We start from the raw sequence: 27,716 nt of genomic DNA on the forward strand, positions 1-27,716 counted from the left end.
GCCCTGCCCCCAGCCAGGGGGGCATCCCAGTTGGCGCAGCGTCAAGAATGCGGGAGGCAGGGACACGGGAACACGGGAACGCCTTCCCCCTCTCCCTTATGACTCAAGATCAATTCCTGGCGGCCTGAGCTGGACGAGGGTTCCCGACACTGCGGAGCGGCCCTTGCTACCCCCGCGCACTCGGCGACTTCGCGGTGCAGTCTCTGCCCCGCCTGGGAGAGTTCGCTGGGACGAGGACGGCGTGGACCCGAGGTCTCCCGACCAGGTGAGCGCGGGGGCCCCCGGCTCGGCTGCTGCCGGACGGGCCGGGCTGGACGGCGCGGCCGGGGGGCGCCCCAGAGAAGCCGCTCTCGGAGCCGCGCTCCCGCGGGCCGGGCCCCGGGGCTCCCGGGCGGGCTCTCCCACTGGCGCGGCGGGAGCCCTGAGCTCTCCTCCCGTTCTCCGCATCTTCATTCTGAGAACGAGGCTGTCCCGCGAGCCGGCCGCGCACACCCTCCTGGCTGGGGAGGGGGGCGGGGGGGGCTCCATAAAGGGCTGGAAACAAATGCGGACGCCCCAGCGCCTCTGAGGGCCGCGCGCTCGAAGCTGACAGGGACCCGCTGGCTCCGACTCCCTCACGGTGCAGATGAGGAAACTGAGTCCCGGAGCAAGTAAGTGATTTGCCCAAGTCACCCAGGTGCTGAGTGGCAGAGTCTTAGGGACGGAAACTCCTTGCACAGCGGCCGGGGTCCCCCGTCCGGATTTAGAGCCCCCGGCCCCGAGAACCGCCTCCTCGGAGCGGCCCGCGCCGGGTCCCGGAGGCGGGGAGCCCCGGCAAACGGCCCTCTATCCTCCCCGCCACCGGCGCCTCGGCGTCTGAGACCCACTCCCAGGGACACCTCGCGGCCGACTGCCGTCGTCCCCCGTCGCGCGTCTGAGGCGGAGGAGCCTTAGAAAGCCCGTCCGGCCCAAGGTCCCCATCCCCGGAGCTCAGGGAGCTCGCCCCGAGAGCCCGGCGCCGGCGCCCCCGGCACTCTGCTGCCCGACCTGACAGCAGCGGCTTCTTAGACTCCAGAGTGGGAGGGAGCTCGCTCTGCGTCTCAGTCTGTCTCCGTCTCTCGCTTTTTCTCTGTCTGTCTCTTCCTCTCTGTCTCTCTGTCTCTTCCTCCCTCTCTCCCTCTCTCTCTCTTTTTCCTCTCTATCTCTCCCTCTCTCTCTCCCTCCCTCTCTCGAGCTCGCTCTGCGTCTCAGTCTGTCTCCGTCTCTCGCTTTTTCTCTGTCTGTCTCTTCCTCTCTTTCTGTCTCTCTGTCTCTTCCTCCCTCTCTCCCTCTCTCTCTCTTTTTCCTCTTTATCTCTCCCTCTCTCTCTCCCTCCTCTCTCTTCCTCTCTCTGTCTCTCTCTCTATCTCTTTGTGTCTCTGTTTCTCTCCCTTTATCTCTCTCTGTCTCTCTCTGTTCTCTCTCTCTCCTTCCCTCCTCTCTCTCCTATCTCTCTCTGTTTCTGTCTGTCTCTCTCCTGTCTCTCTCTGTCTCTCTCCCTTTCTCTCTCTGTTCCTCTCTCTCCCTCCCTCCTTCTCTCTCTCTCTCCTATCTATGTCTCTGTCTCTGAATCTCCCTTTCTCTCTCTCTGTTTGTCTGTCTCTCTGTCTCTCTCTCTCTCTCTCATTTCTCACCTATCTGTTTTTGTCTCTGCCTCTGTGTCTCTGTCTGTCTCTGTCTCTCTCCTGTCTCTCTGTTTCTATTTCTCTGTCTCTCATCTTTCTCTCTTATCTCTCTGTCTCTGTCTTTGTCTCTGTCTGTCTCTGTGCCTCTGTCTCTCTCTGTCTTTCTTTCCTGTCTGTCTCTGTCTCTCTCTCTATCTCTGTCTCTCTGTTTCTGTCTCTGTCTCTGTCTGCCCCCTCCTCACTGAGTGCTCCGTTCTACATCCTGGGACCCCAGAGCCCCTTCTCACAACCCCCTAAGTATTTGAGAAGTACAGAGTAGGGCAGAGCCCAGGGCATGGCAGGATCTCGGGACTTAGGAGGCAGCATCTAGAACATAAGGTCGAAGGGAAGTCAAGGATCGGGCTCTCCTGGGTGCCTGGTGTTTTGGGAGTGTGTCAGAACACTCTGCAGGAGAAAGAGCTTTGGACCGAGAGCCAACTGCCCTGGGTTCAAATCCCGACCCTGCCACTCCCTACTTGGGGGATTTGGGGAAAGCCCCTTGTGGTCTCTGAGCCTCAATTTCTTTATCTGTAAAATGAGGAGCCCTTTAGGGCCGCACTCGACCTCCAACTTTTCCCAGCTCCGAAGCTGAGCCTCTATTTCCACCCCGGAGGAGCCAAAGTCCGAGGCGTGGGGGCGGGGGGAGGGGGGCCTGATGGCCACGTGCTTGTGGGTCTTCAGCATCTCCAAGCTCAGCCCCCAGTGGCCCCCTTAGAAGCGGAGTCTCAAGGTATCTGTGGGGTTCTGCTCCCCCCCAGGGCCTTGTGTTCCAAGGACCAAGGTCTCTTTCCAAGGTCTCTTCCTCCCTCCTCTCTCCCCCCCTCCCATCGGTTCTCTCGGGCACTGCTTTGAGATCGCCGCGGGGTCGCTCTCCCCAGCTCGGATCTCCGGGGCCTGCAGGGTCGGGATGTCTTGGGGGGGGGCAGCTGATTCCCGGGAGGGGGGGAGCCACCGCTCTGCCTCTGGGAGCGCTTTCCAGGAGAGAGAAATGCTCCGGGGAAAGTGGGGGGGGGGGCGCGGCGTCGCACTGGATTGGAAGTGCGGGACCTCATCTGCCCCTCCCCAGCTGTGCGATCCGGCAAGGCACGTCCCTTGCCCTCTCTGAGACTCAGTTTCTTCATCTGTAAAATGAGACCCTGGGATTAAATCTAAAAGGAAAGCCCTTTCCAGCTCTAAATCCTCCGAAATCCTCTCGGGTTTTCCAGCGTGGGGGCCTTCGGAGGCTGTCTAGTCTCGCGCCCCCTCCCCATGTTACAGCCGGCCCGAGGAGGGGGAGGCCCTTACTGAGGCTCTCGTTGCTTTAGAAAACGTCCGGTCCCTTGCTTTTGGACACGGGGAAGCTCAAGGCGGCCAAAGGCAGGCGGGGGTGGGGGGGAGGAGGGGGGAGGCTGAGGCGGAATTGGAAATGAAAACTTCCGACTTCTCTCTCTCTCTCTCTCTCTCTCTCTCTCTCTCTCTGTGTCTCTCTCTCCCTTCTCTGTCTCTTTGTTTGTCTCAATCTCTGTATGTTCCTCCTTCCCTTCCTTCCTCTTTCTCTCTCTCTCAGTGTCTGTCTCTCTGTGTGTGTCTGTCTCTTGCCTTCTCTGTCTCTTGCTGTCTCTCTGTCTCTGTCTCTCACTGTCTCTGTCTCTCTGTCTCTCTCCATATGTCTCTCTCTCTGTGTCTGTCTCTTGCTGTCTCTGTCTCTGTCGCTTGCTGTCTCTCTGTCTCTGTCTCTCTCACTGTCTCTCTCTCTGTCTCTCTCCATGTGTCTCTCTCTCTGTGTCTGTCTCTTGCTGTCTCTGTCTGTTTCTCGCTGTCTCTCTGTCTCTGTTTCTCGCTGTCTCTCTGTCTCTCACTGTCTCTGTCTCTGTCTGTTTCTCTGCCTCTCTGTGTGTGTCTCTCTTGTCGGTCTCTTTCTCTGGGCTGCAGCCCCGTGTCAGGGACGGAGGCCAATAATGGGGTTCCCTCTGGGACTGGGAGGCACTGGGCCTCCAGAGGAGTGGGGCTACAGCCCTAGATCCCAACCCTGGCTGTTGTGTGCACATGACACACAACAAACACACACGGGATGCATAAACACACATTCCGCGTAGGATACCCACTCAGTACACGCGTGCACATTTACATCCTTGGACCCCAGCTCAGTCTCGTGAAGAAACAAGCCTCTGCCTCCCCAGCTCAGCAGGATGAGGGACAGCAGGGCGACCGGCAGCCACAGCAGGGGGAAGGGCTCTGCAGGCCCCGGGAGGCTCTGGGGAAAGTGGGCTATATCTCCAGAGGCAGCTTTCCCAGCAGGCCCTTGAACTTCCCCAGAGTGCTGGGTGTCGGCCACCTTGGCGAGCACCAGCAATGCCAGGTTAGCCCACGGATTGGGCTGAGGAGGGTTTTAGTTACTTGGCTAGCCTGGTTGTCCTGGGCCAGCCTTGCTCCAGCTGGTCTCCCCCATAGCTCCCTGAGCCCACTTCCATCACAGTAACAGCTTGCTCAAGCAGCTCCCTGGGGCTATAAATTGCAGAGAAGGAACCTGGCCCAAAGGAGGCCCTCAATAAATGTCTATCGGATGAATAAACATGCTTTCTGTCCAATATTATCGTCCCCCTCCTTTAGATAAAGAAACTGAGGTAAATGAGGTTATGTGACTTGTCCAGGAGCATACAGCTAGGAAGTATCTGAGGCTGAATTATGAAATCTCCACGCAGTCTCTCATGTTGACTAATAACATGGCTACTCTGGGCGATGTAAATGAGAGGATTTGGCGGTCACAAAGCACTGTACCCCATCACGGCCCGGACCAGTCCCTGGCTTGATGCGCACCTGAGATAACGGCATCTTTTCATGTAGACCTCTCAGATGAGCTTCCCAGGTACTCTGGGAGTCAAGCTCCCTGTCCCCCAACTTTATTTCCCTGGACCTACGATTTTCCCCACTGAGGGAAGTCCCTCTACCAGTGTACAGAAATACCTGCCCTGTAGCTTCAAGTCTTAGAGGATTAACCAGGTAAATTGAATTATCCAAGGTCACCCAGCCAGTATACACCAGGAGATGAGTTAGTGGCTTTTCGGCTCAGTGTTGTACGGCTCTTGCATGTGGCCACTTGCGGTCTCTTCAGTTCAATCTCAGCCCGGTCTGCACACCCCTTCCGCCATCTTGAAGCGAATGTTGCTCTCATTCTAGTTGGAAATCGCCATCATGTTTGCTGTGGTGAAGCCTTTCAAAGGTCAGAAGTACCACGACCTCAAGCAGGAGTGCCTCAGAGAGCGCCGGCTCTTCGAGGACCCAGAGTTTCACGCCGGGAACGAGTCCCTCTTCTTCAGCCGCCGCCTGCCGGGCCCAGTAGAGTGGAAGCGTCCTAAGGTAATTATTCAGATGAGTAGGTGCCACGGGTCCTGGCCTAGCGCCCATCGGGGAGCTACAGGAGGTGCCCGGGAGGTGCCGGGGGTGCCGGGAGTACAGTGGCAAAGTCAGCAAAGGAATGATGCTCTTACCTCCCTCGAGTCGTAGGGATTCCAATGACCCCAAGGGAGTTGGCCCCTCCTGTGGCCTGCACTGAGCTCCTGCCAGATCCCGAGGGGGCTCCAGAGCACTAGCCGGTCCTCCCAGAGTGGGCAGTGTTTGCAAAGGAAGCAGAGCAGGCTGGACAGGGGCCAAGCTGAGAAATCCCCCGGCCTTTATGACCACGGCAACCACGTTGGCTCACACCGACCCGGCATTTTAAGTCCTTCGTGTACACTGCCTCGGCAAAAGTCGGCGCGGAAGGTGCTGCCGGAGGTCCCGTCTCAAAGGCCAGAGAGGGAGGAGTGGGCAAAGCGGTAGTCCTACCCCTGCCCCGGAGGCAAAGCCCACCAAGGGTCTAGAGGGAACAGGCAGGGACTCCATCGCCCAGGTGGACACCACATGAGCAGGGCCGGTGCTGAGCACATGTGATGAGTGACGGGGCCATGGGGAAGGGGGGGGAGGACAGAGAGAAGAGGGCCAGGGCCCACCCAAAGCTAAGAGCCCAACTTCAGGGTAGGGCAGCATTGGTCCAAAGGGGACTTGCTTCCTAGTAGGGCAGTGGGTCCCAAGGTTTCCTTCCCTTGCCCACCGCCCCCTCCAGCCTCTACTTCCCCAGGGTCCTAGGGGCTGAGATGACTAGGGGTTTGCCTCCCATGCTGCTTCTGGCTCTACTCAGGGTTTAGGGGGCCCAGGCAGGAGCTCTGTTAATCCGGGTCAAAGCACATTTCTAAAGCCCAGGCCCATATGTAAGAGGGGCAGACCCAGGCCCAGGCTCCCTGCTGAGTCTGCACCGGGCCCAGGGATCAGTGGAGGTTGCTGCCCTCCTGCTTCTACGTGGCAGCTGGCAGCCAGAACCAATCGGAACTCTCCATGGGTGGCTGTTTTCTGACAGGGGATTCTGGCTCCCCCAGGGCCAATAGCTCCTTACTGGACCTTCTGTCCAGGGGTCAGAGTTTGAGGGACAGCTAGGAAGGACTGCAGAAGCCCTCTCTGGGAGTCTGGCCCTCTCATTTCACAGAAGAGGACCCCAGAGAGAGTAAAGGGTGTGTCCAGGTCACCAGAGCTGGGGCCAGAAGGCAGGGCCCCTTCGCTCTACCTTTCCTGGGTGTGCAGAGGCCGGAGGCCAGGGCCTCCAGCCAGGCGGCTGAGCACTCTCCGAGGCCTTCCTTTGGGCTGGCCAGAGCCCAACCCTCCTCCCCAAACCCAGGCCACAAGGGATCCATCCCCCCAGCGAAAACAGTCTCATCCGGGCCCTTCCTCTGCTTTCCCTCCTTCATTCGAGCCCCTCTCTCCATCTCGGCACTGTCATCTGGTGGCCCACTCCCCACTTGCCTCTGCACAGAACCCCATCTTCCAGTCCTAGGTCCAAAAGTCCCTACTACCTCCCCCACTGCCTTGGAGCTGTGCCTTCCCATGCCATCCAAGGGGCACCAAGGTCTATATGCTTCCTCCCCTCGTTCTCCTCCTCCTCCAATCTTTGCCAGCCTCCTCTGAGCTGCCCTCCCGTGTCAGCCCCTCCTGTGGCCTGCACTGAGCTTCTGCCAGATCCTGAGGGGGCTCCAGAGCACTAGCCGGTCCTCCCAGAGCGGGCAGTGTTTGCAAAGGAAGCAGAGCAGGCTGGACGGGGGCCAAGCTGAGAAATCCTTCGACTCTCTGGCCACTTAGGCTGGGAGGGAGTTTCTTGGTCCAGCCCTGTGATCTCATTGGCATAGGGAGCTCCCGGGGGCAGCTGGGAAGCAGAGAAGCTGCCCCATCCGTGAAGACTGGCAATTCACGAGCACCTCAGCCCAGGGTCCCACACCTAGTGAATGCTGGGACGGGGAAGGGGAGGACTTCGGGCCGGGCCTCCCAATTCCGAGGCCGCCGTTCCGTCCGGTACACTGGGCTGCCTTCCTCCGAAAGATAGCAGGGATAGGAAACGGTGAGGGTGAGATTCGGAAAAATAATGCTCGAACACTGCCCGCCTTGAAATGTCTCATTTCTTTGTGGGAAGGCTGGAGTTTGGCTCGGTCTCCATGTCCTTGGACATAGCTGAAGGCTGAGGGCTAGGGGCCCTGGACAGGGCGAGGCTCTGCTGAAGAGACTGACTCCAAGGCCAGGCCGTGCAGGGCCAGAGGGAGAACACTCATTTTAGGGAGGAGTAGGGAAGAGCACATTTTGGAGTCGAGGGGGGAACACAGAGGGCTCCTTTCTGTGGTTGGCCGAAACACTTAGTATGTCATTTCATGTCTCTGACTTTGTGTCTCAATCCCTTTCCCCTCCCCTCTGTGAGCTGCGAGAGCACAGCTTGGTCCGCCCTAACTTGGGCTAAGCACACAGTGGGTGCTGTATATATGTAGATAATATGTGGATAGAAAACATTTCCTTCACTACAAATATTCTCTCATTTACTCCTCACAAGAGCCCTGGGAGGTAGCTGCTATTATGATGCTCATTTTACCGATGAGGAAACTAGAGACAGAACAGTTAAGTGACTTGTCCAGGAAATACATAGATGATAAATGATAGAGAAACAGATACAGAAATAGAGAAATACATAGATCAGATAGATGCAGAAATAGGTAGGTTAGAGTGATAGAGAGACATATAGATACAGAAATAAATAATAGATGATAGAGAAATAGCTACAGAAATAGGTAAATAGATACAGCAATACATAGATGATAGATGATAGAGAAACAGATACAGAAATAGAGAAATACATAGATTGGATAGATGCAGAAATAGATGGATAGATTACAGTGATAGAGAGATGCATAGATACAGAAATAGAGAAATACATAGATTGGATAGATGCAGAAATAGATGGATAGATTACAGTGATAGAGAGATGCATAGATACAGAGATACAGAAATACATAAATAGATATAGAAATAAATAGATGATAGAGAAACAGAGAAATAAATAGATTAGATAGATGCAGAAATAGATAGGTAGATTACAGTGATACATGGTTACAGAAATAAATGATAGGTGATAGAGAAATAGATACAGAGATAGATAGATAGAGGATAGATGCAGAAATACATAGATGATAGAGAAATAGATAGATACAGAAATAGAGATAGAAAGACAGATATATAGATGATAGAGAAATAGATACAGAAATAGAGAAATACAAAGATAGCTTAGATAGATGCAGAAAGGGAGATAGATATATACATAGAGAAATAGATACAGAAATAGGTAAATACATGATTGATAGATAGATGCAGAAATAGAGATGATTACAGCGATAGAGATACATAGATACAGAAATACATAGATGATAGAGAAATAGATACAGAGATAGATAGATAGATAGAGGATAGATGCAGAAATAAATAGATGATAGAGAAATAGATACAGAAATAGAGAGATAGAAAGACAGATATATAGATGATAGAGAAAAAGATACAGAAATAGAGAGATAGAAAGATAGATATATAGATGATAGAGAAATAGATACAGAAATAGAGAGAAAGAAAGATAGATATATAGATGATAGAGAAATAGATACATAGAGAGATAGAAAGACAGCTATATAGATGATAGAGAAAAAGATACAGAAATAGAGAAATAGAAAGACAAATATATAGATGATAGAGAAATAGATACAGAAAGAGAGATAGAAAGACAGATATATAGATGATAGAGAAATAGATACAGAAAGAGAGAGATAGAAAGGCAGCTATATAGATAGAGAAAAAGATACAGAAATAGATAGAAAGACAGCTATATAGATGATAGAGAAATAGATACAGAAAGACAGAGATAGAAAGACAGATATATAGATGATAGAGAAATAGATACAGAAAGAGAGAGATAGAACGGCAGCTATATAGATGATAGAGAAAAAGATACAGAAATAGAGAGATAGAAAGACAGCTATATAGATGATACAGAAATAGAGAGATAGAAAGGCAGATATATAGATGATAGAGAAATAGATACAGAGAGAGAGAGATAGAAAGACAGCTATATAGATGATAGAGAAAAAGATACAGAGAGAGAGAGATAGAAAGGCAGCTATATAGATGATAGAGAAATAGATACAGAGAGAGAGAGAGAGATAGAAAGACAGCTATATAGATGATAGAGAAATAGATACACAGAGAGAGAGATAGAAAGGCAGCTATATAGATGATAGAGAAATAGATACAGAGAGAGATAGAAAGGCAGATATATAGATGATAGAGAAATAGATAGAGAGAGAGAGATAGAAAGACAGCTATATAGATGATAGAGAAAAAGATACAGAAATAGACAGATAGAAAGACAGCTATATAGATGATACAGAAATAGAGAGATAGAAAGGCAGATATATAGATGATAGAGAAATAGATACCGAGAGAGAGAGAGATAGAAAGACAGCTATATAAATGATAGAGAAATAGATACAGAGAGAGATAGAAAGGCAGATATATAGATGATAGAGAAATAGATACAGAGATAGAAAGACAGCTATATAGATGATAAATAGAAACAGAGAGAGATAGAAAGGCAGACATATAGATGATAGAGAAATAGATACAGAGAGAGAGAGAGATAGAAAGACAGCTATATAGATGATAGAGAAAAAGATACAGAGAGAGAGAGATAAAAAGGCAGCTATATAGATGATAGAGAAATAGATACAGAGAGAGATAGAAAGGCAGACATATAGATGATAGAGAAATAGATACAGAGAGAGAGAGAGATAGAAAGACAGCTATATAAATGATAGAGAAATAGATACAGAGAGAGATAGAAAGACAGCTATATAGATGATAGAGAAATAGATACAGAGATAGAAAGACAGCTATATAGATGATAGAGAAATAGATACAGAAATAGAAAGGCAGATATATGGATGATAGAGAAATAGATACAGAGAGAGAGAGATAGAAAAACAGCTATATAGATGATAGAGAAATAGATACAGAAAGAGAGAGATAGAAAGACAGCTATATAGATGATACAGAAATAGAGAGATAGAAAGGTAGATATATAGATGATAGAGAAATACAGAAAGAGAGAGAGAGAGATAGAAAGACAGCTATATAGATGATAGAGAAATAGATACAGAGAGAGATAGAAAGGCAGATATATAGATGATAGAGAAATAGATACAGAGAGAGAGAGATAGAAAAACAGCTATATAGATGATAGAGAAATACAGAAAGAGAGAGATAGAAAGACAGCTATATAGATGATAGAGAAATAGATACAGAAAGAGAGAGATAGAAAGACAGCTATATAGATGATACAGAAATAGAGAGATAGAAAGGTAGATATATAGATGATAGAGAAATACAGAAAGAGAGAGAGAGAGAGATAGAAAGACAGCTATATAGATGATAGAGAAATAGATACAGAGAGAGAGAGATAGAAAAACAGCTATATAGATGATAGAGAAATACAGAAAGACAGAGATAGAAAGACAGCTATATAGATGATACAGAAATAAAGAGATAGAAAGGCGGATATATAGATGACAGAGAGATACAGAAATAGATAGAGGATAGATGCAGAAATACATAGATGATAGATGATACAGAAATAGAGAGATAGAAAGGTAGATATATAGATGATAGAGAAATACAGAAAGAGAGAGAGAGAGAGATAGAAAGGCAGATATATAGATGATAGAGAAATAGATACAGAGAGAGAGAGATAGAAAAACAGCTATATAGATGATAGAGAAATACAGAAAGACAGAGATAGAAAGACAGCTATATAGATGATACAGAAATAAAGAGATAGAAAGGCGGATATATAGATGACAGAGAAATATAGAAATAGATAGAGGATAGATGCAGAAATACATAGATGATAGATGATACAGAAATAGAGATTAGAAAGCTAGAGAGATGCATAGATAGATGCAGAAATACATAGATGCATGTGCATATGTGTATATATGTATATATGCATGTATATGAATGTGTGCATATGTATATTTTTAATTATTCAAATAAGTGAAGAATACTAAGTTAACATTTCCATGACTTTACAAATATTCTCTCATTTACTCCTCACAAGAGCCCTGGGAGGTAGCTGCTATTATGATGCTCATTTTACCAATGAGGTAAACAGTTAAGTGACTTGTCCAGGACCACCCAGCTAGAAAGGCAAGATTTGAACCTGTCTGAAGGAATGAATGAATGAATGAATGAATGACCTGGTCTGTCCCATAGTGAATGCCCCCGGAGGCCTTTTGCTTTTATCTCAACCCCTTCCCTGCTGCTTCCTGTGTCCCCTCTCTCACGGAGTTGCCATGTTAACACTCCTAGAGTGGAAGAGTGGTCGGGGGCCACCTCTGAGACCTTCCTTTGAGAGAGGAGAAAATCCAGGGCGGGAGAGGGGAAGGTGTCGACTAAGCCCAGATTGGGGACTTTGTGAAGCTCCCCAAGTCCTGCAGGAACGGCCGGTTGGTTGGCTCCTTTCAGATCCGGCCAGACCTAGGGGAAGCGTAGTGATCCCCAGGAGCCATAATCACTCAGGGAGAGCCATTGCCATGGGAGGCCGGCACCGGCGGACACTGGTTTGGGTCCCCCAAACACATCTCAGGACCATTGAGTCAGACCCACCTGGGACCTCAGAGGTCCTCCCCCGTTTCACAGATGAGAAAATGGAGGCCCAGAGAGAGGTTAGGTGGTTTGTTGAAGGTCACACAGGTGACAAGTAGAGATAGAATTTGAACCTAGGTCCTCTCTTTCCCACTACCCCACACAATGTCTCCTTAAATCAAGTCAAAATTTGCTACTCCAACTTTCTCCCATAGTACCCCCAGTGGTGTACCTGGCACACAGTAGGCGCTTAATAAATGGCCGATCGCGTGCTTTTAGTGTCACCCTCTGGGGCCAAACAAAACTATGTCTACAGTTGACCTCGGAAGAGATCAAAACGAGGGACCTACGTGGGAAATTGAACCTAGAATTTTGGCCTCAGTACCACTACATAGGGTGACCCTGAGCAAGTCCCCCCCACCTCTTTATGCCCTAATTTCCTCCTCTAGAAAATGAGGAGGGTTGGACTTGATGAGCTCTAAAATCCCAAGCTCCTTCCCCTGCCCAAGCCTCAGTTTCTCTATATGTAAAAGCAAAGGGCCAGGCTCCAAGATGTCCCTTCCGGGCCTGAAACCTTATCGCTCTCCATTTCTCTTAATTGGATGCGACCTTTCCCCCTGGCAGCCTGGAGCGAGCAGTGATCCCTTCCAAGAGGAAAGATTACATTCACAGTCTGGGATCTCATCACTCCCACCCAAGAGGTCCCAAGAGTTTTCCGTGACGGACCCAACCCACATGGCTGGCGCAGCCCCAAGCTCTGGGTGTCCTCCCTCCCTCTCTCTCTCCCTCCCGGCTCAGCTACTTCTTAAAAAAGTAGTTTGGCCCCAGAGGCTGCTCCCAGGCCCAAGCACTCCTCGGCTCTGGGCACAGAAGGGCACCCTGGAGAGCCAGGAGTGGTGTGAGAGGCTGTGCTGTCGGCAGGTGTGTGTGTGTATGTGTGTGTGTGTGTGTGTGTGTGTGTGTGTGTATGTGTGTGTGTGTGTGCAGGGTTCCCCAAATGTTTCTTCCAGCTCTGATTGGATGATTCTATAATCCACTGAGTCCACATGAGCAAGCACGAGACACAGCAGAGCTAGAAAGACAGACCAGAATGCACAAGAGCCGGTGCCCGGCCTCTGTGGTAGGGAGAGGGAGCCTTGCCCCTGGGCCTGCCCTTAACTGTCAAGCTCCCACCTTGGGGCCTCCAGCTTGGTCCTTGAGGATGGTGATGGGGTGAGAGAGATGCCCTGGGGGGAAGGGAAGAAGACGCGGGGTCGTGCGGGTCCAGGAGCGAAGGCGTCAGCAGCCCGACCACCTCGGAGAAGCTTGCTTCCGGGGGTGGCTGGCCAGCACCCCCCACCGTCCCCTCTCTCTCATCGTTATCTCTTCTTGTTTTCTCTCCACCCACTTCCTCACCTGCTGGGGATGGTCAAGGGTGGCCTCTGGGGGCGAGGCTGGCCCCATCTGAGCTTTAGCTCTCTATTCCAGATCCATAGACTATCGGAACCAGACAGGTCCTCAGAGGTCATCTGGTTCAGCACCCCCACTATAGAGGAAAGGGAGGTCAGAAGAGGAGACCTGCTATGTCTCGCCCACAGGTCTCTCAGCTAGTCCACTGACCACATGTGTCCCCTGGCACACCTCTCTCTTGTGTACTGTTGCTATATCGGGGGGGGCGGTCCAGAGCAGCGGGGCCCCTGGGCAAGAGAGGGGCCGAGGCAGCCCACCGGCCCGTGGCTCCACCCGAAGGAAGGGCTTGGCTGGGTCTGCTGGCCGATCTACTCAGTATCCCTGCAGCCGAGCGCCATCCCCAGAAACCGTTTGACAAATGGCCTGGCTCTGGAGCAGCACAGCTGGGCCAGCACAGCTGGGAGGCTTTAGGGGCTTTCCTTCCCCAGCCCTGACTAACAGATATCAAAATATATGAGGGTGATCTCTCTCCCTTGACCCCTAGTCTGTCTGCGCCATCTGGTAAGGTGGGCGGCCCCCAGTGAGATGATCCATTTGTGTTCTGTGGCCCTGAGGCTCGGCTGCCAAGGGCCACCCGCCGACGCCACACTGGCCACCGCGGACCTCCCGAGCCCAGACCGAAACATGGCCAAAAAGCCCAGAAGAGAAGGCACGGAGGAGGGAGGAGGAAGAGGGGCAGGGAGAGGCAGCAGCCCTACTAGGTCCTTTGACAAATCTAGCCACTCACCATGTGCTGCGCGCTGTTCACCCACTTCCCACAATCCCACTCTGCCTCTATCCACCTAGCTAGCTGGCCACACTACAGAAGCAAGAACAGGGACCTCGTGTTCTGGGGCGTGGGGATTCTGGCTCCAGAACAGCTCTACTGTGCACTGGTGGACGAATCTCTTCTCTGGGCTTCAGTTTGATGGCTCCTTCCTCAGCCCGAGCCTCAGTTTCCCCATGTGAAAAAACAGAGGGCTGATCTCAGAGACCTGTAATGTCCCTTCTCGCTCTGAAATCCCCTGGTGAAATGCAAACATAAGCACCAAGGCTCACTCAGAGTGCCCTATGCTCCCCTCCCTCTCGTGCACTCACTGCTCTGGTCGCCCATTCACACTTTTGTGCGTGCTCGCTCACTTATTGACGACTCAGTCATTGTCTCTTCACTTACTCATCCATTTCATCCACTCCTTCATTTTCTCCCTCCCTCCCTCCCATGCTCACCTCTGGGGGGCAGGTCCCTCTTCCTTCCCTCCCACGCTCACTTCTGGGGGGAGCCATCCTCAGTGGCAGTGGCCAAAAGGAAGCCAGCCAGGTGAGGCTTGCAGGGAGCCAGGGAGGCCAGCCTCGGCCTGGCCTCCTAAGGGAGCTGCCTCTGTTCTAGGATATCTGTGACAACCCTCACCTGTTTGTGGGTGGGATCAGCTCCCACGATCTCCATCAAGGGAAGCTTGGGAATTGCTGGTTCGTTGCAGCCTGTTCCTGTCTGGCCCTCCAAGAATGTCTCTGGAAAAAGGTATCGAGTCACCTTGGTGGTGGAATGGGGTGCGTGCGCTGGCGAGCCCCTGCCAGCACAGTGGGTGGTTGGTCCTAGAGATTGGGATCAGCTGCTCTCTTGCTCTTATTCAGCCTGAAGCAAGCGGGCTCACTTTGGCCTCCTGGGGGCCAGAAGCAGGCTGCAGTGAGGTTGGACTGTTGGGTGCGCTTCCACACTATCCCAGCAATGCTGGGAGAAAAGTCAAGGAAGTGCCATGTCCTAGGGGAGTAGACTGATCCATAGTCCTCAGCACATTTGTGTCAGTGAGTAAAGGAGGAGATGAGTGAGCAGATGAGGGAAGAAATGAGGGGGTGAGAGAGTCAGTGGCCTAGGGGCAGGTGACCCCTGTAGCCCTGAGCCTGTGTCTGTCCTCAGGCGCCCATCGATCAGGCCCACTGGGAATTGTGTCCTCACATTGGGCACTCACTTGCCCTATGTCTGGATGGCAGACTCATTTCTTGGCACTCTGGTCAGCGGCACTCAGAGCCACGGCCTAGGCGGCCCAGGGATGGCTGCGATCTCTCTGTGGGGACCTTGGCATTGTGGAACGAGGGAGCGTCAGCTGTTCCTATTGCCAATCTCTTGTGCCCAGGTGATCCCCGAGGCAAAGAAGCAGGATTGGGACTCCCGGAAACCGGAGAAATATGCCGGAATATTCCACTTCCGCTTCTGGAATTTTGGCGACTGGACTGACGTGGTGATTGATGACCGCCTGCCCACCATCAATGGGGAGCTGATTTTCTGCCACTCCAACGTGCCCAACGAATTCTGGAGCGCCCTGCTGGAGAAGGCCTATGCCAAGTAAGCCCTTCTGGGAGGCTGGGCTGGGGGAGAGCAGAGGCTCAGGAGGCTCACCAGGCACATGAGAAACAGGCACCAGGAGCCTCCCTTCACCTTAGGGTTTGCTGGTGCCCAAACACTTGCATCTGAGCAGAAGCTGGGCAGGAGCTAACCCATGAGCTCCCAGACAGAACAGCACTGGCCTCCCCTCTCCGGGTCCCTAATTCCCTCTCTGTGCACAAGGGGCAACGGAGGCTCAGTCAGGGCAAGGGGCTTCATGGCGTAGACCATCTGAGCTGGAAGAGCCCTCGGACCCTATGGGGCACCACCCTCTCAACATGCAAAGAAAAGGCAGAGGGCGGGCAGGGATCTACAGCCTTACTTTGGGAGGAGTAAGCCTTGAACTTCCGGGCTGGATTCGCAGCACCCAGCATCTCTTGCTGCCGCTGCCATGGACACGTGGGCACCCCAGCTTTGGCAGCTGTACTCTAAGGACATGGAGTCTTGCTTCCTGGCCTCCAATTCACATGTCCTGGCCCACTAGAGAATTGTAGACATTAGGGAATTCCGGAGAGTGCTGGACCTTCCCATTCTGGAGCACAGATCGTGCTGGAAAGGGAGTCCCGGGCAGGAGGCACAATGACTGAGGCCGGGCACCAACTGGCTCCTTTCCTCCCCTCGGGCCTCCCATCTTCCTCCCGCTTCCACTCCCAGGCTGGCTGGCTGTTACGAGGCTCTAGATGGTGGGAACACCGCGGATGCCATCACGGACTTCACCGGAGCCGTGTCCGAATCCATCGACCTGAGGAAAGGCAATTACGGCAAGGTCCTCCTGGAGCAGGCCAAGCTCTTCGAGGACCTGCTCAAGGCCCACAACAGGGGCGGGCTCATCAGCTGCTCCATCCTGGTACGTAGTTTCATGAGCATTGATGGACGGGCACAAGCCCCAGTCCGGGCCTTCGTGACTGAATTCATACTCGCATGAAAAGAATGCTGGGATGTGTGAATGAATGAAGTGACCGTGTGAATGGTGGGAGGTGGGACGATGGGGGCAGGGGGAGGAGATGGGCCCAGCAGCAAGGAGCTGACATCCGGACATGCTGCAGAGCTCCCCACCCTTGGCAGTGAAAGAAAGGGTTATCTCCTGGGCTAAAGGTATGCCACGGACTCCCACGCGTGGAGGCCATTAGGGAGGCCATTGTGGGGCCTGATTAGTGCCAAATGGGGCTCCCCAGGACAGCCAGGACCTGGGGGAGCCAGCGTGGAGCATCCAGGGAGCGCTGCCCCAGACTCACCCCTAGATGCGCCAAGTCTGGCCGTCACCCCTTCCTTGGTGTAAAGCTGGCCCGAAAGCCAGCCTTTTGGGCGTGGCCTGGCAAGGAGCTGTGCCCAGAAGGAGGAAGGTCAGAGGCCCAGAAGGAGACTTGGTCCAAAGCAGAAGGGCAGCAAAGCCCTGCTGCTCCGGGGTGTCCCAGAGGAGTCATTCTCTGTCACGTTCTGGATATACCCCCTCTTCTGTGGAGGCATTCAGTGAGGAGACAGCTCAGAGCTCTTCTTCAGAGGGAGCTTTCCCACCTAGCAAGCCTGGCTCTGCCGGGGCCACCCTGCCCCAAGCCTTCCCGGGACCCTCGTGCACTGCCTCCTCCTGTCCCGCCTCCTCCTGCCCCGCCTCCTCATGCCCCAGGCCTTCCCAGGGCCCTCCTGCCCCACCTCCTTTGCCCCGCCTCCTCGTGCCCCGCCTCCTCATGCCCTAGGCCTTCCCAGAGCCTCATGCCCTGCCTCTTTGTGCCCCACCCCTCATGCCCCGCCTCCTTATGCCCCGCCTCCTCCTGCCCCGCCTCTTCATGCCCCAGGCCTTCCCTGGCGACTCAAAGATCTTTATTCGTAGATTCCTCCAAGCCCTGGGCAGATCAAGGCTTCTGCCTCCTCCCGTAGTGGCCCAGCAGGGCCCCTGGTCGGAGAACAGAGGTCTGAGCAAGAGGCTGGGGGTGTATGTGTGTGCATGTCTATATGTGCGTGTGTGTTTCTGTGTATATGTATGAATGTGAGTGTGTGTTTGTGTCTCTGTGTGAATGTGTGTGCGTGAGTGTGTGTGGGAACGTGTGTGTCAGGGCTGTGGGAGAGGAGCCTAAGCCTCCTTGTCTCCCCGTGTCCTCCGGGCTGTAGCCTGACATCGCCAATGAGCGCCTGGGAACCACGGAGCAGGGACTGGTGAAGGGCCACGCCTACTCGGTGACCGACATCCGCAAGCTGCGTCTCGGGGAACAGCTCCTGGCCTTCTTCAAGGCGGAAAAGCTGTTCATGATCCGCATGAGGAACCCATGGGGAAGGCGGGAGTGGAACGGGCCCTGGAGTGACAGGTGAGCTCGGGGCTCTCTCCTCCGCACGGCTCTCACTCAGCCCAGATGAGGCGGCAGAGAACCACGGCCGCTCCCATTCCTCCGCCATTTTCCACATCACGACACTCACAGGATGTTGTCGGACCCATTTGCAAAGAGAACCTGAGGCCCAGAGAAACCACCTGCCTTGATCACACCACTAGTCAAAGACCCAGGGCCCAGGTCTCGACCCCAGCTCTCCAGTTCCCACTCCCTCAGTCTCTCAGGCTGGTCCCCTCAAACTTGCCCAGGAAGTGCCCAAGTCCCATCATTTCTGTCCCTGATGACTCTGGGTCCCAGAGGGCAGAAGTATTGGCCTATCTACCTCCTCAGCCTTTTCTAGGCCCAAGGTCAAAGCCTTGGATTCAAGTGGGGATTCACTTTCTCTCTTTGGGGCCCAAAGCAGAACCCTCATCCTTTTATAGACCCTCATCTAGAAAAGGAACTAGATGATCATTGAGGTTCCCCCAAGCTCCATGTTTAGGGAACATAGCAGGTCCAGCATCCTCTACTCTAGGTCCTCTGCCGGAGGGCATGGAGCTATCCAGGTCCCTCTGTGAGAAATGGATCCGGCTTTCCGGGGACGAGGGAGTCCATCCCCTCCACCACGGGCTGATGTCAGAGTCGGCCATGAATGGAATCCCTCCGTTCTCTGTCCTTTAGCTCTGAGGAGTGGCAAAGAGTGAGCGAAGCGGAGAGGAAGAACTTGGGACTCAATGTGACCGATGACGGAGAGTTCTGGTGAGGAAGGGGGCCCGCTGGCCCAACTGCCTGGGAGGGAATAAGATAACTCAGGGAGGGCCGGCAGGAAGAAGACCCGAGTTCAAATATGACCTTACTTACTGGCTATATGACCCTCAGCAAGTCCCTTGACCTGTTTTTAGTGAGCCTGCCTGCCTTAAATCTCCCCCACACTCCCCATTCTCCATATCCTCCATTTAACCATCAGATTGATTTTTTTTTTGAAAGCACAGGTCTGATCAGGTCACTCTCCTACTCAATAAACTGCAGTGGCTCGCTATTGTCTCCAGGATCCAATACAAAAGGCTGGTTTTTTCCATATCTCGTATATGTCTAGTTACTTACATGTTCTTTTCCCTCCCGGGCTGTAAACTCCTTGAAACAGAAACTAGTTTTCTCTTTCCTCGTATCCTCAGTGCTTAGCACAGTGCCTGACACATAGTAGGGGCTTAATAAATGCTGACCAAATGACCAATTGACTGAGGTAGATGCTATTTTATCCCTGTTTTGGAGATGAAAAAACCAAGGCAAGCTACTTACCCGGGATTGCACAGCTAGGGAGTGATTTGAACTGGGCCCGGCCTCTGACCTCTATCCGACATTTATATGGAGCCCTAATGTTGCCAAGCTCCAAGACCTCCCCTCTCTCGATCTCGCAGCGGTGCTGTGTGCCAGACACAGAGATCTGCTGATGCTCACGAGGGTACCAGGGGTCTGAGATGGGATCCAAGCCCATGGCCTCCTGGACGCCCAGGAGCCTCGACCCATTACATTCGGAGCCACTCAGAGAAGATATTCTGGAGGAGTTGTGCAAGGAAGCAGCCCCTCGTGTCAGGAGGGCTCGAGACAAACCGGGTGCAGGGTTTCGGCACTCCAAGGGTGGGGGCCAGAAGGCAGGGAAGAGATGCCCCGCGGTGAGGAGAAGGATATGAAGCGAGGCTACAAAGGAGGCAGGGAGTGAGCTCACCATGAGCCTTCCAGAACTGGCCTTTGACCTCAAGGCTGTGGGACGCCATCTTCTCGGGCCCAGACCCTGGTGGAGGATGGATTGGTGGAATTTGGGAGGAGTGGAGAAAGGCAGAATCAACAGTTGGGCCCAGGACAGTGGGGATAGCGGGGCCAACTCTAGAGCAGAGTAGGCCTGAGACCAATCGCTCTGGAGATAGAGCGTTCTGTACCCATATGCTCCCTCAGGGTAGAAAGAATAATCCATCCCTGAGCCCAGAACCCGGAGCCATACTTCCTAGCCCCAGCGAGGCCCTCCTAGGAAGAAAGTGAGCAAGGGTTATTCTCTTTTTTCCCCCTGAGGCAATGGGGACTAAGTGACTTGCCCAGGGATACACAGTTAGGAAGTGTTAAATGTCTGAGATCAAATTTGAACTCAGGTCCTCCTGACTTCAGGGCTGGTGCTCTATCCACTGAGCCACCTAGCTGCTCCCACAAGGATTATTCTCTACAAAGCACAGGGATATCCTCCTCTGGGTGCCTCCAGTCCAACATTACAGTCACATTACAGAGGATGAGGCTGAGTTCCAGTATGGAGAAGGGCCTGGGTCAAAGGTCACATAGCCTGTGAGTGGCAGTCAGAGTTTGCATATGGGGCCATTTTTCCCGCCTCCTGCCAGGAGAGGATGGTATAGCCTCGGAGCCTGGGAACTGAAGGAGGGGGTTATGGCCCACAGCTCAGCAGAGAAGAAAGAGCAAGTCAAAGGGCTTGGCTCAGACTCTTGAATCACGTGTCTCCCTGCGGGACATAAGGCATGCCCCTGCCCATCTCTAGGCCTCAGTTTCTTTCCCTGGAAAATGAACTGGGCACTTAAAATGATCCATCTTAGCTCTAGAAAATAAAGAAGAAAATGGACCTACTACCTCACACCTCTCCAATTGGCTAAAATGAGAGGAAAAGATGACAAATGTTGGAGGGGATATGGGAAAACTGGGACACTGATACATTGTTAGTGGAGTTGTAATGATTTAGCCATTCTGGAGAGCAGTCTGGAACCACACCCAAAAGGCTCTCAAACTGTGCATCCCCTTTGACCCAGCAGTGTCTCCATTGGGCCTGTATCCCAAAGAGATTATACGAAAGGGACAAGAAAATGTACCTCACTCCTTTTCATAGGAAGGTGGGAGCATATGGGTACAGAACGCAGCATCCATCCTCAAAAGTGTGTAGCAACATGAAGGTGGATAGCCAGAAACAATTATATCATAATAAAGTAAAAGGCAAGAATAGCACTTTTTTTTTTAAAATTTTTTAATTTTTATTTTTTATTTATTTGCTGAGGCAATTGGGGTTAAGTGACTTGCCCAGGGTCACATAGCCAGAAAGTGTTAAGTGTTTGAGGTCAAATTTGAACTCAGATCCTCCCGACTTTAGGGGTGCTGCTCTAGCCACTGCGCCACCTAGCTGCCCAAAGAATGGCACTTTTTAGAAAAAGAAAAGAGGCAATTGGGCGGGATGGTCTCGAAGGTCCCTCCCCCAGATTTTCTGATCCACTGAGTCCCAGCTTAGGAGACTTTCACCGGCTTCACTCCTTTCGGGTGGCTCTCTCCTTAGGATGGCCTTCGGGGACTGGTGCAACAGCTTCACCGACGTGGACATATGCCGCAATCTGAACACCTCCATCTTCAGCATACACAAGACCTGGGAGAAGGCCATGGTGCGAGGGGCGTGGCTCCACGACGAGGACCCCCTGGCCAATCGGGCTGGTGGCTGCCTCAACAACCGGGCCACCTTCTTGCAGAACCCCCAGGTCTGAGCCCCTTCCCGACCTGTTCCCTTTCTCCCCCCCCCCCACACCTCCAGCATCACGGTTCCTTCTCCAGCTGTTAACTGACCTTGCGGGCATCCTGGACACCCCCTTCCTCTTCTGCGTGGCCCACCGTGACCTCTATGGTGGGCTCTCGGACCCGCTTCAGGCAGCCTGGAGGGCTTACTTGGCAAGGGCCCACCAGCGTTCCACTTGGGCTGTCCGAGGTGGAGTCCAAGAGTTATCGTGTCCCTCTCAGGTCTGAAAGCAATCCTACTTCTAAGGCTGGGCCAGCCACGTGGGAGTTGGGCCCTTTCATCCCTGGAACCCCATTGGCAAAGGCAGGCTGGCTCCCGGTGACCTTATAGAGCAAAACCTCTTGGCCCGGAGATATTCAGATTCCTGTGGGGAAAGACCTAGAAGGCCCCGGTGGACCACAAGCTCGATGGGAGCCAATGATATGACCACCACAACCAAAATCAAAAGTGATCTGGAAGTACAATCTAAGAGGCAGGGTGTCGGAGAGGGGTGGGGGCAAGACCTGGGGCAAGACTCCCCGTGAGGTGCTATGATCACCCTGGAGGGAGTGTGACCAGGATAGGGAGAAGACCCTAGACCCAGCCACATTGAAGAGAAGGCTCAGGGGCCCTGGCGAGCTCTAGTCGAGTACCAGAAGAGCCGGCCCATGGAAGAGGGATTGGGCCCAAGGGATGGAACCAGCGGCAGCCACGGGAGGGAGGGGAGGGAAGGGAAAACGGAGCAAAGCCAATTAGCAAAGGTTGGATGGTCTGTGTGGGGTGGGGTGGGGGACTGCATCCCCCAAGGTGGCTGGGCCCAGGACAGCTGCCCCCTCTTTAAAATGGAGATGAGCCAGAGGGACTTGCTCCACACTGGAGGCTTGGAGAAGTTAGAGCCGGAAAGGCCTTTAGCGTGACCCCTCCATTTTACAAAGAAGGAAACCGAGACCCTGGGAAGGGAAGCAGTTTTGTCCAGGTAGCACGATGGTGCCTGGTGGTGGGCCCGTCTCCCACTCCAGCCCGCCCGCGTCCTCAGCAGCTGCACACATATATCGAGCTCGCGAAGCTGGCCAAGGAAGCCCCGGCCAGGCCGGGCTCAGCTCGTGAGGCCCCTTGGAGTACAGTCTGTCCACAAAGGCCCCTCTTCCTGCCTTCTCCTCCCCCGGCACCTCCCATAAGGACAACGGAAGATGGACGCCAGGTGGTCCAGCTTGTGTCCAGGCGGCCCAAGCCTTTGAAGCCCGGGCAGCTTCCTCCGGGGCTCATGGGCGGGCTGGCCTGCAGGGTCAGCAGTCTGCACAAGAGATGCAAGCTGGCTGCGAGGTTCCAAAAGGCTGATGTTCATGGGAGGCGGGGAGGAGGCAGGAGGGAGGAGGCAGTGGGAAGAACTTCCTGGCAGGGAAGGCAGGTCCCAAGTGGGACAGGTTCCCCACCTTGGGAGGTCCTCGAGGACCTCCTCGGCAGGGCCGACAGAGGGGCTTCTCGAGCCGAGCCTGGCTGACGGAGGCGACCCCCGCCCCTGAAGTCTCGTGAGCAGGTGATCAGGGTACAGACGGGGCTGTGAGTGTCCCAGGCCGGGTGTGCCCACGCACGCCTGCGTGTTTACGCGTGTGTGCGTGTGTGTAGTATAAGCCATGTCTGTGTGCACACGGGCCTGCCCTTGTAGGCCCCGGGACAGAGAGGAGCGGGCAGCCGGTCTCCTGCACACAGGGCGGCTGGGCAGGAGGCACTCCACAAAACGGAACGGCCTTCTAGGAGGCCAGACTCCCCTCCCCACAAGCCCCTGCTCCATTTGTTTACAAACTGCTCCCTGATCTTTTCCCACTTTTTTGAAGGGAGGTCAAGAGACTGTGCTCCCCCGACTCTGGCTCCTCCATTTTCCTCCTTCTCAACCCTTCTGTCCCTCCCTGCCTCCCAATGAGTTGGTCTCAAGTTTGCCCACTTAATCTACTAATGAGCAGCCAGCTGCTTGACCCCAGTCCCAGAGCCTTCTCCTCCATTATTCCGGGGAGGGACCCAAGTTGGCACGGGACCTTGGCAAAAATCCCGTATCTCTCCAACCCTCAACATTCCCCTCGGTCAAAGCAACGGTTTAGGCTGGAGAATCTCTAAAGGGACTCCTGGTTCTGTCTTTGCACTAAGGGTTTGCACCTTTGGGTGCCTTAATGTCCCTCTCTGTAAAACGAACTAATCTCCAAAACTCCTCCCAGCTTTGTTCAAAGAAATCTTTCTGTCCCTGGGCCTCACTTCTCCCCCTCTTCCATAAGATGTCATTGGCCACAACTGGAGAGAAGGGGCCATGAGTGTAGCTGTTCATCTTTGGTTCTTCCCATCTGTCCCTTCAGTGCCGGGACTGCCCATCAAGAAGCCCTGCTCCCTGGGATCGGGAGCCCCTTGGGTGTGGGGAGTATGTGGCCTATAGCTGTCTCTGCCATCTTTGCCTCCTCATAGGATTTACCCACTGGGCCACAGTTAGGTGTCCAAGCTCTCCAGGAGCTCCAGGCTAGGTTTTCCAAGGAGAAATCAGGTTTCCTGGCTGTTTGACCCTGGGGCAAGTCACTAAACCCCAAGTGCCTCAGGAAAGAAAGGAAGGAAGGAAGGAAGGAAGGAAGGAAGGAAGGAAGGAAGGAAGGAAGGAAGGAAGGAAGGAAGAAGGGAAGGAGGAAAGAAGGAGGGAAGGAAGAAGGAAGGAAGGAAGGAAGGAAGGAAGGAAGGAAGGAAGGAAGGAAGGAAGGAAGGAAGAAGGGAAGGAGGAAAGAAGGAGGGAAGGAAGAAGGAAGGAAGGAAGGAAGGAAGGAAGGAAGGAAGGAAGGAAGGAAGGAGGGGGGAAGGGAAGGAAGGAAGGAAGGAGGAAGGGAAGGAAGGAAGGAAGGAAGGAAAGGAAGGAAGGAAGGAAAGAAAGGAAGGAAGGAAGGAAGGAAAGAAAGGAAGGAAGGAAGGAAGGAAGGAAGGAAGGAAGGAAGGAAGGAAGGAAGGAAGGAAGGAAGGAAGGAAGGAAGGAAGGAAGGAAGGAAGGAAAGGAAGGAAGGAAGGAAGGAAGGAAGGAAGGAAGGAAAGAGGGGAGGAGGGAAGGAAGGAAGGAAGGAGGGAGGGAAGGAAGGAAGGAAGGAAAGGAGGGAGGGAGGGAGCCCAGAAGCATCCCAGTTGCCAGAGGCTCCCCAGTAGGGTGCCATAAGGAGGACATTTTTCAGTGGCCACCATCACCCTCGGGGACCCTCTGCTGAGTCTGAAGCCGCCCTCCTTGCAGCGATGTGGGCCTGTTTTCCCGGGCCTCGTGGCCCCCATCTCCTTGGTCCATGTGCTTACAGGGGCTCCAAGGGCAGATGGAGGCAATGTGATTGCCCTGCTCCCAGTACATCCCAGGGTTCATCTGGGCTGCTCGGGACTCGCTTGGAAACCAGTGACTAAGGTGCCCACCATTCATCTCCCCTCAGTACGTCTTCAACATCAATAAGGAAGAGGACAAAGTCCTGATCTCACTGCAGCAGCGCGACCAGCGCCCTTACCGCAAGGACGGCCGGGGAGACAACTACATCATCGGCTTTGAGATCTTCCGGGTAAGGCTGTGGGCGGAGGGGCCTGGGGCCCTCCCTCAGCTGGCTTCTCCCCCAGCTCCCCCCCACCCCAACCCCTGCGGCTCTGGCCAGGCCAGCCCGACGCTCTGTGTCCCCTGCCCCAGGTGGAGCTGAATCGGGAGTACCGGCTCCATCAGCTGCAGGTCCAGGAGAGGGTGGCGGGCTCCACCTACGTCGACTCCCGCACCGTGTTTCTGAGGACCGTCCTGAAGAAGGGCCGCTACATCATCATCCCCACCCTGTTCCAGCCCGGGGACGTCAGCGAGTTCATCCTGAGGCTGTTCACCGACGTCCCCTCGGAGCTCAGGTTCTGGGCCGGGGCCCGGAGTGGCAAGCTGGAAAGGAGGGACCTCAGAGGCTGTCTGTTCTCCAGAGGGAGAAGCTGAGGCCGATGGCGGGGGGGGGGGGGGGGCCTCTTTGGCTAGAGGTGGCCAGCGAGTGGGCAAAGTGAGACTCCAAGCGGGCGCCTTTTCCCCAACCTGGCGCCATGGTGCGGATGCCGGTCTTGGGAGATGACGGAGTGTGGCACCGGGAGCGTTTGCGCCCAGCTCTTTTACAGGCTGAGGGAGCGGCCCCTCTGCGGGCCTCCGTGCCTCCCTCCGGCCCTCCGAGCTGGCCGCCCCCTCCCCTTAGAGGACTTCCCAAGACCCCGGGAGCTGCTGATTTCTGAAAGTGGGCCCTGCCAGGCCCGGCCCGGGTTTTAAGCTCGCTTCTCATTCCCTGGCAGGGAGCTCAAGCTGGACAAGCCCGAGCCCGGGTGCGCCAGCTTCCTGTGTGGCTATCCCCAGCGCGTCACCCAGCTGAGCATCCACAGCGTGGAGGGCTTAAACAGACACGGTGGCTCAAGAAGTGAGTCAGCAGCCACACGGCTCCTCGGGGTGGGCTCCCAAGTGGGGCCTGGGTGGGAGCGGGGCTCACTCAGTGGTCCTGGGCCCGGGGCAGGGTGGGCAGGGCAGTGGGAAGGGAGGAAGGAGTGGGGGGAGGCAGCAGAAAGGAGCCACAGTAGCCTTCAAACTCCAGCTTCGCTGCTTAATGATGGTGGGAGTTGAGAATGGCAGAGCATCCCAAGGGGCTTGCAAAGTACTTTCCAGGCATCCTTGATCTGCTTTGAGTCTCACAAAAGCCCGGGAGTGCTACAAAACCACATCCATTTCCTGAATGAGCAAGCTGAGGGTGTAAGAGGGTAAATGACTTGAGCACGGTCTCACAGCTAATAAGTAGCGGCTGCAGGATTAGAAGCCAGATCACTGCATTGCATCTGCCCCCCGCTTCCAAGCTCTGTAACCCCCAAGCTCTGTAAATGTGGGGAATTCAGAGCCTTGGTTTCCTCCTCTGTAAAGCGAGATGTTTGAACCGGATTGCCTGGATAATTTCTTCCAGCTCTGGCAGTCTAGGAACCTGGGGCTGGGCTGGGGTGGGGAAGCAGTTGGCAGCAGGAGCCACGGGGTAGGTGGGTGGCTGGGTGGCTGGCAGAGATCCAGCCAAGGGCAGGAGCTGCTTTCTGGGGGCCGGGCTCTCCGCCCAGGGCTCGCCTCGAGCCCTCCGGAGCGGCTGCCAAGAGCCGCTGCCGGAGCCGCGGCCGGCCCGGGCTCCCCGGGGGCCGTGCACAACGGCCACCCCGGCGGCCGGCCACGTGCTGCCCGGGGCTGGCGCCCGCTCCCTGCCAACGAGCACTTCCCTCTGGCCGGCCCGCCACCGGTGGCTGGGTCGGCTTTGTTTTGGCCGGTGCCCAAGAAAGGAGGGCCCGTGCTCTGTGGAGGGCTCCATATGTATCTAGCGGAGCTGGGGGGGGGGGGGCTGTGAGCAACCTCATGCTATCACAGGGGGAGAGCCAAGAGGACCTTTAGAAGGATCCTTATCTGACACCAACGTTACAGTGGAGGAAACTGAGGCTCGCCGAGGGAAAGAGCCTCAGCCAAAGCTGTACAAGTTAATGGCAAAAGCCCAATGCAAACTAGAAGTTCTCACTGGAACCTTAAGGAGGCCAGCCCGGGCCTGGGGCCCAGAGGCTAGAGGACACAAAGTGAGGGCCTCAGCAGTAGAGGGCCCCCCCTTCTCCAATAGCTGCCCTCTCCAATGGCTGTCCCTTCTCCAATAGATGCCCCTTTCTCTGATGGCTGCCCCCTTCTCTGATGGATGCCCGCCTGCTCTTATGGCTTCCCCCCTTTCTCCAATACCCACCCCTTCCAATAGCTGCCCCCTTTCTCTGATAGCTGCCCTCCTACTCCAGTGGCTGCCCCCCTCCCAGTGACTCCAGACCCTCCTAGACCCCCAGGTCACAGGAGCTTTGTTTCAGATGCCAACCTCTACCTCATCATCAAGTGTGGGAAGGAAAGAGTCCTGTCGTCTGTGCAGAAGGAGTGCATGGACGCCGTTTTTGATACCAAGGTTATATTCTACCGCAAGGATATCAAGGATCCCATCGTGGTCCAGGTGAGAAGGGAGTGGGAGGGGAGCTGGAGGGCTGAGAGTTGCACGCCCCCCCCCCAGGAGCCCCGTGACGGAACCCGGCCCGACCACATCTCCATCCTGCGCCTTCAGGTCTGGAACAAAAAGCTTCTGTGTGACCGATTCGTGGGCCAAGTGACCGTAGTAGGTGAGCCAAGTGACTCCCGGGAGCTGCGGACCCTCCAGCTTAGGGACAAGGGTGCTCCAGATGCCCCACCTGTGACCGGGCAACTCAGCCTCAAAGTGGTGTCCACCGATGACCTCACGGAGCTCTGAAAGCCAGGCCCCTGCCTCCCTCCGGCACCTTCCCTGGCGGAGTCTGTCTTCTCTGTCGAAGGCGGGGGAGGAAAGATGGGGAGAAAGGGG

At 54.2% G+C, this 27,716-nt stretch overlaps 1 protein-coding gene across 1 annotated transcript; it reads left to right on the forward strand.

The window, feature by feature from the left end:
• Positions 1-27,716, forward strand: CAPN6 (calpain 6). The gene is made up of 13 exons (XM_051968344.1): positions 1-265; positions 4,839-5,018; positions 14,506-14,637; positions 15,251-15,459; positions 16,153-16,345; positions 17,605-17,798; positions 18,480-18,557; positions 21,118-21,313; positions 24,762-24,884; positions 25,007-25,209; positions 25,630-25,751; positions 27,199-27,335; positions 27,444-27,716. The coding sequence occupies exons 2-13, from the start codon at positions 4,854-4,856 to the stop codon at positions 27,624-27,626; spliced, it is 1,935 nt and encodes a 644-aa protein (XP_051824304.1). The 5' UTR covers positions 1-265; positions 4,839-4,853; the 3' UTR covers positions 27,627-27,716.

The sequence above is a fragment of the Antechinus flavipes genome, chromosome X (genome assembly GCF_016432865.1).
Source record: "Antechinus flavipes isolate AdamAnt ecotype Samford, QLD, Australia chromosome X, AdamAnt_v2, whole genome shotgun sequence".
NCBI classification, from domain to species: domain Eukaryota; kingdom Metazoa; phylum Chordata; class Mammalia; order Dasyuromorphia; family Dasyuridae; genus Antechinus; species Antechinus flavipes.

What these genes read in the sequence shown, in the direction of transcription:
- CAPN6 (XM_051968344.1), top strand. Translation starts at nt 4,854, where the DNA reads ATGTTTGCTGTGGTGAAGCCTTTCAAAGGTCAGAAGTACCACGACCTC. An exon ending in TCATCAGCTGCTCCATCCTG is followed by an intron (nt 16,346 to 17,604) that starts GTACGTAGTTTC and finishes TCCGGGCTGTAG; the next exon opens with CCTGACATCGCCAATGAGCG. An exon ending in AGGATCCCATCGTGGTCCAG is followed by an intron (nt 27,336 to 27,443) that starts GTGAGAAGGGAG and finishes CTGCGCCTTCAG; the next exon opens with GTCTGGAACAAAAAGCTTCT.